The sequence below is a fragment of the Mus pahari genome, chromosome 7 (assembly GCF_900095145.1).
Source record: "Mus pahari chromosome 7, PAHARI_EIJ_v1.1, whole genome shotgun sequence".
Taxonomy (NCBI): Eukaryota; Metazoa; Chordata; class Mammalia; order Rodentia; family Muridae; genus Mus; species Mus pahari.
This window is the reverse complement of record NC_034596.1, coordinates 98,880,483-98,892,765: the sequence shown is the minus strand read 5'-3', so window position 1 is coordinate 98,892,765 and position 12,283 is coordinate 98,880,483. Positions and strand designations below refer to the sequence as shown.

Sequence of the window (12,283 nt, the reverse complement as noted above, 5' to 3'; positions counted from 1 at the left end):
GCCATTTGGAAAACCACCTAAAATTCCTTCCATTTCGATTCAAAGAAACATGGGATTTACAGTTGGTGTTTAATCAGCAGTGACTCAGGCCCCCTTCCCCTTCATTCCCCAAAATAGGCATCACAGTTTCACGACAGATAGCCGGTCCTTTCTGATCACTTTCAACCACATACTGTTTCGAGTCAAGTTCTCTATCGGCCATCTCACGATGGAGACAGCGAAGCTGACTTTCTCAGCACTTGGCTTTGTGAAGGAAATGATTTTCAACCCACAGCAAAGATAGAAATTGAATTTAAGTGGGATGCCTTGTTAAGGAGAGGTGAGATCATATGTGTTAACTGGACCTGGCTCTATAGCATGACTATGAATCCAGGCAGGGACAGGGCAGTCTAGCAAGAGCCTCAGACACCCATGATCTGCACTGAGGCTACTCTGCTGGGTGGATGCCTGGCCTCAGGAGTTGGGTTCTGGGGGGCTGGGGAGGTGGGCCTCTCTCCCCCCTTTAGGCTCAGCTTCAGGGTCAGGGTTTAGGGAACCCTTGGTGACATCACCTCCATCCTGGCTCCTTGCCCCCAGCTGACATTGTCCCCCTTTCTGGAGATCACTTTGATCTATTATTGTCATCTCAGCTGGTTATTGGGTTAAACACAGATGACTTAAGGGTCTCTCATTCCCTCACCCCACCCCCGGGCCTGCTTCTCCCAGGAGGCACGTCTGTGGCCTTCATTTTTGCTTGCTCATTGCTGGGCTTTCCACAGATATGGCAATGGTCAGCAGACCTCGGTGAGTCTCCATACTCAGAGAGCTCTGTGCACTTTCTCACTCTGGGCATTCATCCGACCAATGGCATACTTTGTATTCTAGTAGGTAGAATCTGAACAGGGAGCAAGACACTGGGACTTGTGTACCCCTAAGTCATTCCTCACTTTAGACAAACTCCCAGATTTTCTGCTGGCTGATAAAGGAGCCCTGGCTGCAAGTACACAGGCCCCATGGAGCCCCAAACAAGATAAGCTCCAGAATTCTCAGGTTAAAAGACACAGGTGCCCAGAATGGGAACCACAAAGGTCTGTTCTGTCTCAGGTATCCCAGGATGACCTTAAACTCATCCAGGTAGCTAGCTGTGAATGACCTTGAACTTCTCCCGCTGCCCCCATCTCCAGAGTGCTAGGACCACAGATTGTGCAAACACCCCGTTTATGTTGCCCATGGGATCAAACCCAAGGCTTCCTGAGTGCGAGGCAATCAGGGAACCACCTGAGCCATTGCCAAGCCTGTCCTTGGGGTTTCGATAAAGCACCAGATTTCTTGTGGCCAAGACCCCAAAGGTACCCATATCTGGGAGGAGAGCTGTTTCTCCCAACAGCTGGAGAGAACCGGAAGTGGCCTTTACTCTTAAACCGAGAAAGGAATCCCCCTTCCCACTCCTGCTGCCCCCAAATCCTGCGCTATAGGAAACTCCATCTCCACATCACTTAGCCCATCACTCACTTTCCATGGTCCTGGGATCAGAGATGGACAGGGTTTAGCTGCCTTTAGCAGGGAGATGATCCAGGCATAGGAGGGGTTCCTACTGTGACTAGAATGATCTCAGAGGGATAGGATAGGGAAGGGGCAGATATCCTGAACCAGCTCTAGGGGCACCCGGGCTTGCGTCACCAGGCCCACCCCCCTCAAGACATCACAATCTATGGGTTGCGACCCCCCGCGCCTCATCATTGTGCGTTTGCGACCAAACAATCCAACCAACACCCACCCTGCGGGTGGGGGAGGAAAAAAAAGAGAGAGAGAAAAAAAAAAGACTGTCCTGAGGCCGGCTCCTCCCGCCCCGCCCCGCCCTCTTCCCTCCCGCCCGGGGCCCCCGCCCCCGCCGGGCAGTGAGCGCGCGCCGGGCGCCCCGCTCCGCCGCCCGCGCCCGCCCGCCAGCCCGTCCGCCCGCGGCGGGGCCGGCCCTTCGCCCGCCCACCAGCCCCGCGCTCGCCGCCCGCCGCTCGCCGCCCGCCGCCCGCCGCTCCGGCCGGCCGCGCGCGCTCCATGGCTGCTCAGGAGTGGGACTGGTTCCAGCGCGAGGAGCTCATCGGGCAGATCAGCGACATCCGTGTGCAGAACCTGCAAGGTACGGCGGTCCCGGCCTCCCCGGAGGGGCCGTATCCACCAAGCGTGGGCCCCTCTGGGTCCCCCGTGCGCCCCGGAGCCGGTGTGGCTGGCCTGCGCCGGGCTTGCAGAGCTCAGGGGGTGGGGCGGTGCGTGGGCGTGAGTGTGTGCACGCGTGTGTGCGTGTGTGCACGCGCGTGTGTGCACCCCATTCCCAGCAGGGGACCCTCACCCCCCTCATACCGCCTCAGGTAGTTTAGAGAAGTTTGTACCTGGAGTCTTGGGGGGCGGTGGCCCAGGTCAGGGCCAGGAGAAAGTGCCACTGTGTGTGCTGTGTGCTCACAAGTCAGACTTGAAGCACTTTCCGAAGTATCTATGGGGCTGGGGACCTGGAGTGGGGCACAGCGTCAGTTCCCAGAGGCTCTGGATGATGGGGACACACTGAGGACTCCAGTGAACTGAGGCTCAGTAGACCTCTACCCAGCCCACAGACTGGGGAGGGGCTGGAACCAAACCCCCTTGCCTGAGGAGGTTGACAAGATGAAAGAGAAACTCCTGGTGGCCCCTGTGTCAGACTTGGGCTCTGTGGTTCTGCCACCTATGAATATGAAGTATCTTTCAAAAGAAAGTATTGGGTGTGGAAACTTAGGAGGGAGAGAGAGAGAGAGAGAGAGAGAGAGAGAGAGAGAGAGAGAGAGAGAGAGAGAGAGAGAGAGAGAGAGAGAGAGAGAGAGAGAGAGAGATTGCATTGCTCTCAAGCCCTGTGGGTGGAGTGTGTTTCGAGCCCTCTCTCCCCTATGGGAGCTTTGCAGAATTGGACAGAAATCCACTTCCGGTCTCCTCACCCACCTGGCCCCGTGTACAGGTGAGGCTGGGTGAGCCACTTCCCCTACTGACTTGGGGCTGAAGAAGAGTCCAAGGTTGAATTCGCCAGGATCCAACTGGGAGGTCTGGACAGAGGTGGGGCAGGAGGATTGTGGGTGTCCCTTTTGCCAGCAGGGCAGGGATCCCCTGCCGGGGTGGGGGAAAGAGTCTAGATTAAACATTACACCTGAGAGAATGTTTTCTGGGAGCTCACGTGGCCCTCTCCAACAGATTTGGCAAGGACAGTGCAGGTCTGCAGAGGTGACCTGAAAAGGAGCCAGCGGGCGGCTCAGGGAGTGGGCACTGCACTGGCAGCTCTGGATTCTGCTACTGTACAGCTACTGTGATTTGTGTCAAAGGAGGAGGCTCAGAGCCACAGTGATGGAGAGAGCTTGGGTCTGGTTTGGGGTGGGCAGCATATCATTGCTGAGATGGTATCTGGTTGGGGCTGTCAGATCTGGTGTGTCTCATGTACCTTAGGCAATCACTAGGCATTTTAATGAGCACATACTATCTGTCGCAGCCAATTATTCTTGTAGGATCAGGTCCTCTCGTAGAGCTCAGTTGTTGTAAAGGAACAGGCGGCGAAGTGAGGCAGAGAGACGGGTCTACACAGCATGATTTGTGAAGGTTCTTGAAGGGTTAGGCGGGTGTCTCAGCTACTCGCCTTGAAGTGACCACACTTTCAGACAAAATATCAGTTATAATTTGAACTATATATTGAATATATTGAAGTTATATTTCAAATCATGTATCTTAAATGTCATATGTATTACACACATGTATAACATAGACTGATTTTTTTTAAAGATTTATTTATTATATGCAAGTACACTGTAGCTGTCTTCAGACACTCCAGAAGAGGGAGTCAGATCTCGTTACGGATGGTTGTGAGCCACCATGTTGTTTCTGGGATTTGAACTCGGGACCTTTAGAAGAGCAGTTGGGTGCTCTTACCCGCTGAGCCATCTCACCAGCCCCATAGACTGATTTTTAAGTGTAAGCTTAGCATACTTTTAGTTGTGGGTACACCTCAGGTAATTGCTACCTACATAAAGATTCCCAGATCCCCCACCTTCCTTCCCAGTCAGTAACCTCGCCCGCCCATCACCCAGGCAACCTTTATCCTGAGCCTGATCCTTATCCTCATCTTTGTTTTTAGTTCATGTAGGTTCAATTTGTCTCTGGACCCCGTCACAGTTGAATGGTGCAGTTCAATGTGTTCTCTTGATGTGGCTCTTTTTGATCAACTTGATGTTAGATCCATCCACAGTCTTTACTATAGCTATAGTTCCTTTTAACTGCTGAGTAATATTCCACTGAATGGATATACCACCACTTTATTCTCCGCTCATCTGAGGAAGGACCTTTGGGTTGTTCACAGCTTGGGGCGAAGCCAGCTGTGTTTGGGGTGGTGAACATGAGTTCTGTGCAGTTGTTGAGTGGGACTTGTCTGCTTTGCCTAGCATTGCTGAGATAAAGCAAGAGTTCAGACCAGGGATCTTGTCTTCTATTTCTCTCTGTTTCTCTGTCTGGATTAGGGGCCTAACAGAGATAGTCTCTTTTTTGTTCCTGTGGTATTGAGAAGGTCTCAACCAAAAGTTCAAGTCCGGAAAGCATTCTACATTGATCTCAGAGCATCTGCTGAGCCAGCTGGTGGATGTCAGAGGCCCAGATATTATCTGGGTGAGCAGTTGGGGGCTGTACCGGGACCCTGGCTCGCCTGAGTTTAGATGGGCTGTGGATGGGCGTGACCAGCAGAGCCTGGCTCAGGGTTTGATTTATAAGCCTGTGACTGTTCCCGGTACAGGTGGCCACAGTGTCTTGGTGACCACACTTGGTGAAGACAGTGGGACTTCAAGGGTCTGCAATCAGAGGGATGGAGGCTCCTGGTACCATTTGCAGTCAGCTCCTACTGTCGGTCTAACAAGGCCGATTGGAGTCTTCTGTTCCTGGCACGAGGTGGTTCTGGGATCAGCAGTGAAGGCAGGCTGAGCTTAGGCCCTGCGGGCTGCCTTTCAGAGAGCAGTTTGGAGTTAGCTTGTCCTTCCTCCCCGGGTGTCCATATGTTTATTAGGAAGCACATTGACTCGCAATGTCCGTACATTCCACCTCTGCCTCTGTCCCCCTGGCCTGTAGGGTTCTAGAATCCAGTCTGTGATTGTGATATGGAAAACCTTCCCCAGAGGAACACTGGGGTGGGGGGAGGCCAGATGGGCTGTGTGGAAAACCCAGCCTCCCTCCGTGTGTGTGTGTGTGTGTGTGTGTGTGTGTGTTTGGGGCATCCCTCCATTAACAGCCACACAGCCGATGAGGCTGTCAGACAGGAGCCCACGATGGCCATCGGGCTGTTTGCCACCAAGGCTTTCTAGTGCAGCATGGCATCCCTGGGTCCAGACTCCCTGTGAAAACTTACAGGGTCCCTTGCAAGGAAGTGGGGGTGGCTCTGGCTGTTGATCTTTTCACAGAGGAGAAAGTGACCTGTGGGAGGAAGTTCCAAGCATAGGCCTGCTGACCCCGCGTGTCTGCAGAGCCATGGCAGGTGGTATAGAGGTTAGAGGAGGCCAGGCGCCTCCTCTCAGCTGACTGCTGAGTGTCCTGAGGACAGTGTTGCTGGCCTCCCCTCTTTGCTCCAGAGTCCAGACGAGGAGTGACCCACTCTGGACAAGGGCTGCGAAGCCAGGGTTTGAGCGGACTCCTGCTCATTAGGAGTCTGGTAACTATCTCCCAATCCCCAGGTTTTCTGTTTTGCATGGTAATGTGGGGCAGGCACATTGAACCTTTTAGAACACCATTTCGGGCACCAGGACAGTCAGTCGGGGCTCAGTTCCCTGGTGCCGCTGTATGGTGGTCACCTCTGTTTCAGGGCTGTCTCCTCTTCTGTTACCTTAAGGACTTGATGCCATCATTTCTAACCTGATTTTTCTAGAACAGCTTGGCTTAGACTCACCTCTCAGACGGGGCCCGGTGAGGTGGTCGGGACAGACACCTCCTCTGAGGGGCACTCAGCAGCATCATTGCCATTGTCTGGGTCCCACTGACTGTGTTCTCTGAGAGGCACTGCCACCTTTAGTCAGAACCGCCCCCAATGTCATGTGACCTGCAAGTCAGAACCGCCCCCAATGTCATGTGACCTGCAAGTCTAGCCGGTGTTTGAACCTAGGTGAGGCCGAGGGCAAGCATCCTATGGGTATAAGCACACAGGTAGAGTGGTTGTTAACCTCCTTGGTGATGGCTGTAAAGGTCCCAAGTGGGCCTTTGAATTTGGACTTTGACCATAAACTTGACTTCGTTTGTTCTCTATAGGGCATTGTTTGTGTGTTCCAGAAGGAATCGTGCTTGTCTGTTACTGCTTCCTCCTCCTCCTCCTCCTCCTCCTCCTCCTCTTCCTCCTCCTCCTCCTCAGTGGCCTGGGCCCAGGCTCTGGCTCTCCCGAGCTTGCTTGGGCTTCTTAATGGCTTTTTTAGGCTCTGGCCTAGCTTTCCCTCCTCTGATCCACCCACCATCCAGCCACCCCACTGTGTCCCTGCTAAGCCCTCCAGGGAGTTCATTGACTAAGGCAGAGATTCCTGACCCGGCAGTGTCATCAGGGACCTGATGTTGGTATAACATTTCCTGAGGAGATAGGAAGAAACATCTCTTCACCCACATAAGATGCTAACAACACGTCAAAGGAACAATTCCATTCCCATCAAGCTTGGTGGGACAGTGAGTTTATTGGGCTCATTCTCAGAAGCAGGGGCGAGCTGTTATAGGACTGGGGGTGACCCTAAAATAGCTACACCACTGCAAAGTTGTCCCCCACTTACATGGGTGACAACTCATAAAAGCTGGAGTCCCCATTCAGTTGACATTATACCTTCTATCTATACTCTAGCACTTCCTGAGACCACGTGCTCACTGGGATTAGATGTGGGACGTGGGGGAAGGGTGGCCGGCACATTGGGGATGCCCTCAGGAGAACACCCGCAGGCCCTGTCTTGTGAAATGTGGTCATGATGCTCTGATTAAGATAATAGCGGTCATGTTATGCATAGAGGACAACATTCCACAACACGGGTAGCTGCTAGGTCTACCCCTGGAAGAGTAGTGCCAAAGTCTATGGATGAGAAAAGACTGGGTTGGCCTGGCAGGCTGGTGTGGCGCCGCCAGCAGACCGCAGAGGGTCTGGTATGGGGCCGTCTGTTGTGGTCTGCTGGAGGTACCATACCAACCTCCTCACCCCTAGTTACCTCTCTTCTCCCCCTAGAGTTCACTCTCTGCTCTGCTCATCTCCCGGAGTCTAGATGGTCTGTGCTCTGGGACCAGGCCAGAGAGGGTAGAGGCCAGGAAAGGGCCTTACTCCATCCCCACTCCCTGAATCCGACCCCCATCCCACCCACCCCCCGCTCCCACCCCGGCTGTCAGCACAGTTAGTACCCTGGAAGGTTCCATTTAAAAACCAGGAGAAAATCAGCTGTGGATTTTTGTCCCTAGAGAGCTGCCTTGCTGGGTCACTGGCACTGGGGCTGCGTGCTTCATGGCACTGATATCCATGCTTGTTTCCCAGGCATGAATCTTGGTGGGAATGTTTTGGGTCTTCAGTCAAACCCCAGGCCCTGAGTCATCTCTGGTTTGCAGGTAAAAGCTCCCGGTCTGGGAAAGGCCTTTCTTGGGACATTTTCTTGTGTGGTTAGGGAACACAGCATGGCCTTCGAGGTTGATGATCAGAGTTGAGGCTCTGATACTGTGGCTAACGTACCATGGAACCCAGGGAAATAAATCTTTTGCCTGCAATGTCTCAGTTTTTGCCTTGGTAAAGTAGGAATTGGCTTAAGGTGGTGTCAAGAGAGGTTGGGCCTAGGCATTGTTTATCTGCCTAAAGCCATTTGCATTCTGGCCTGTGGTACACGGGGTGTGGGCTGCCCACGTGTGGTTCTGGGCTCCACGCAGCTCTGCTGGCTGTGTTCCTGGATTCTTTTCACATTCAAGTGCCAGAGATTCATTTCCACCCTGAGACCCAGCAGAAAAGGCTGCGGTTCACGGGTTTTCTATAGAAAAGGCACACAGCCGTAAATGGTAGGCATTCTGGGTTTGCCCTGACTGGTTTTGTGATTCAGGCAAAAGGAGACTCCTGCCTATCTGTGTACCCAGAAACCAGAGGGGGCAGAACCCATCTTGAAAATGGAGTGTGCATAGCTAGAGGCAAGCCCTCCCCTGTGGGTTGGTAGCTGACCTATGAAGAGGACCGAACACAGGATGCTGGCAGCCAGAGGGGCCTGTCCTCCTCAGAACAGCCAAGCTGCCTGCTGGCACCATAGCCTCCTGGAGAAGGAGAACATGAGACCAGATCAGCCATTCTAGGGAAGTGCCTCTTGCCCAAGAGGCCTGGCTTTCATGAAGTGCCCTGTTGGCCTGCAGAACACTGTGGCATTTTATATTTTATTGGAACAGCAGAGCTCCGGGCAAAATCCTGCCCAACAGGTCATAGGTTACGCCTACCCTGAGTCTGAAGGGAAGAAGAAAAATAAAGCGATTGTCTTTCTAATGGTCGCGCCATTAAAAGTGAACTCCCGTTCCCATAGAAACCTACTTTCACGTCCCTTGGTGTCTTTTGAAAAAAGAAAATGCTGGTAGATTCTGTCTGTCATAGAAGGAAGTAGGAGCAGCCTTTGGGGAATCTGAGGGGCTTTCCTCTTTATTGGTGTGCTTGCCTTTCTTTGATTAATTTTCTCCTCACTGAGTGGTCGTTCCTCAACTTTCGCCATAGGTTACATCTGGCCTGCTGCTCGTTTTATAAATAAAGTGGGGTTATTATTATTATTATTATTTTTATTATTATTATTATTATTATTTTGTATGTAGCTATACCCATTCATTTGGATATTATCCATGGCTGCGCACGGAAGAAGGCACCCAGAAGGCCATGTATACCACTTGGTCAGGTGCAAAATAAAAAAAAAAAAAAAGTAAAGTTGGGGAATGTAGAAACAGTAAAATTCAAGAAAGAGAGAAGGTATGTGTGGCCTGTGCAAGAGAAAGAGAGAGAGAGAGAGAGAGAGAGAGAGAGAGAGAGAGAGAGAGAGGGAGGAGAGAGAGAGAGAATGAGAGAATTTGTATGTTATATATCTCCAATTTAGGTGCTAGTCATGACCGTTGTTAGATAAATGTTTTTCCAAGTCGTTGCTCCACCTTGGACACGACCCACCAAGTTGTCCCAGGGACTCCCATCTGAGGAACACGCTAGCCACACCTGCCTTCTCCTCACTGCTGCACAGCAGATTTCGTCTAGAAGCAGTTCAGGGTGAGGCCTCGATGTCATGCTAACACCTATGGCATACGCAGTCACCTTTCTTCCAAAGCAGGGCGGACACTCAGGGATCCAAGGAGGCTGATCGGCTGTGTGGGGTAGCTAGCCTTCCCTGGGAGACGAAAAGGGCAAGCTCTTATCCAGCATCAGCAGGAGTCCAAGACTTCCGGTAGGAACCATGGAAACTGGCGAACTTCCTGTAGGATGGTGGGGACTGTAGTTTTGAAAGCCAGCGTGACAAGTGGGAGTCGCTAGTAGGGGCGTGATATAGGGGACCTCCTCTGAGCCTAACAACTGTCGTCTTCCTCAGAATGGCTGTGACTTGTTGCCTGTTGACATTCCCTCCTAGGAAGCAGGGAGGGTGGTCAGTGGACACTCACCTGAGGTTCCGGCTCCTCCATCCTGCAGCTTTGGGGTAACCCTTCACATAAAGCCATTGGTTCCTCACATTGGATGTTTGTTGAGATTGTCCTTGGGTTTGTTCTTGGGACTTCATAAGGAGGGTAGCCTCTTGTATCCATCTCCCCAGGGAAGGAGATTTCTCAACCGGATGAGCGAAGCGTGCTCGTGGGTAAAAGTTGTCCATCCATTCTTACCCCAGGGCTGACGGCAATCTGGTGTGCGTTTCTGTTGCCTGCTGTTTACCCACCTGAAGCCAAGTCCAGAGCTGTGGTCGAAAGGCAGGGATCTAGGCTGTGGACTCAGGAGCCCACACACTTGATATCCTCCTTGTGATTGCCCTAGAGCCCGGTGCTTCTTGGAGATTATTACCCGAAGTGCTTGAAGATGAGGAAAGGCTGAAAGAGGATTTGGGGGCATTCAGAAGCCCTGGTCAAAAGCCACTTCATCTCCTGCAGCGCACTGAGTGGAACTGGATAGAGCCCCGAAGACATCACACCCCACTCCTGCTGTTCCCCCCTGGGGTGGGGGGCAGCCAGAGGGTGGTTTTCATGCAGCTGGAGCCTTTGCCACATTATATTCTTCTCTTTTTAAGACTATTTTTAATCATCTCCTATGCTATGACATACTTAGAAGGCCGAGTTCTGAGCACCTGGTTAGGATCTGGGGCAGCAGGTGGAGAGGGGCTCAGAGATGATCTGGTTTGAAGGGAAGAACCTGAATGTAGATGACATCATCCCTGCTTCCTTCTTCACCTAGGGCAGGCCAGCTCTGGACCTGGAGCCAAACCTATTTGGGCCACACCTCTTTGTACCTCGTGCAATCTGTAGTTTGGTCACCAGGCCAGATTCAGCCCTGCAGCCTTACCCTCTGAATATCTATCTCTATTCCACCAGACACTCTCATCCCCAGGGAAAAGCTCCTTCCTTTGATAAACTGGACCCCAGTGTTGCTCATGTTCACCTTTCCCAGAGGGAAGTGCTAGAATGTGTACAGAAACTGTTGTTAACTGCAGGTCGTGTTGGAAAAAGTAAGCCTGACCCAGAAGGGCAAACATGGAACGTTCGTTCTCTGTCATCTGTGCAATCTAGAATTAAAAATATATTTCACACACACACTCACACTCACTCACACACAATCACACACACCACATACACACACACCAGACACACATGCACACATCACACATACACTCACACTAATACACATTCACACGCACACTACTCTCACACACTCTCATACACACTCCAGACACACATGCACACATCACACATACACTCACACTAATACACATTCACACGCACACTACTCTCACACACTCTCATACACACTCCAGACACACTCATACACATATACACACACCTCTTACGCACACATACACATACCACACACATTCACACACACTCATACACTCACATACACACACCAAACACATACATACACACATCAGACACACACTCACATACACACACCACACTTACACATACCACACACAGTCACACAGACACTCACAGAGACACACACACACAAACACACACACTCACACAGACACACAGACACTATGAAAGTAGGGGGGGAGTCTATACAGGAAGAGAAGGGTAACCGGCAGGATTCGGGGAGTGAGGGCAAGAGAGGGAAATAGGTATGTATAGCATCAAAGTACTCAATAAGCCTATATAGCAATATGGTGGAACTCATCATTTTTATGCAATGAATATACACTATTTTAAAAAGTCCCCAGTCTAGACATGTAAGTTGCAAGGGACTTCCACTCCCAGAAAATGACATCTGACCTTGTTTTGTGTGGGAGTCTAGCCGAATGGCCACACAAGTATTTCCAGACTCACCTCCCTGCCTCCATGCCTCCTCCCCTGTGTTTAGAGCAGAGGTCAGCTTGTTTAACTGCCGTCTCCATGGAGAGTTTATGGTGCTGTTCATGACCATTGCTAAGCACACTTTGCTTTTGTCTCTGTGGTATTTGCTAAAGCAGGGATGTACATGGAGATGATGAGATACCAGAAAAGCATGTCTTTGGTTGTCAGGCTGACTTAGGGACTATTTAGCCAGAGTTAGAGAAGACGGCTTGAGGCTCTGTGGTAATCTGTTTGATGTTCCATGCAGGTCGTGTGTGGGGTGGCATCCTAATCAGCTTTGTCAACTTGACAACATCATATAGCCTAAAGTCATCTGAGAGGAAGGCCTCCTTGGAGGAAATGCCTGAGTCAGATTGGCCTGTGGGGCAAGTCTGAGGAGAATTATCTTGACTGATAATTGATGTGGGAGGGTCCTGTCCACTGTGGGCGGCACCATCCCTAGGCAGGTGGTCCTGGGCTGTGTAAGAAAGCTAAGCATGAGCTGAAGTGACTCAGCAAGTGGCATTCCTCCATGGGATTCTCTGCTCCATGATGGTTATTATCTGTACCTGCGAGGTATAGATGCCACCACTGAAGGACCAAGCAAGACCAGAGTGTTGGCTTCTGGGCTTTTTGAGTGCAGGAATCAGAAATCAGAATGAAGTCTGCAAAGATGGGGCTAGGGAATCTACAGATTCAATGCAATCCCCATCAAAATTCCAACCCAATTCTTCACAGAGTTAGAAAGGGCGATTTGCAAATTCATCTGGAATAATAAAAAACC

At 51.4% G+C, this 12,283-nt stretch overlaps 1 protein-coding gene across 2 annotated transcripts in view; it reads left to right on the top strand.

Moving 5' to 3' along the window:
* The first annotated feature begins 1,929 nt into the window (after window positions 1-1,929).
* Clmn (calmin) overlaps window positions 1,930-12,283 on the top strand; it is a 99,991-nt gene continuing 89,637 nt past the window's right edge. Inside the window, exon 1 of one of the 2 annotated variants that reach the window (XM_021202180.2) lies at window positions 1,930-2,116. In XM_021202180.2, coding sequence (XP_021057839.1) covers window positions 2,035-2,116 — 82 coding nt within the window. In that variant the 5' untranslated portion in view covers window positions 1,930-2,034. The remainder of the gene's footprint in view (window positions 2,117-12,283) is intronic. The other variant, XM_029540786.1, reaches the window with a different exon arrangement.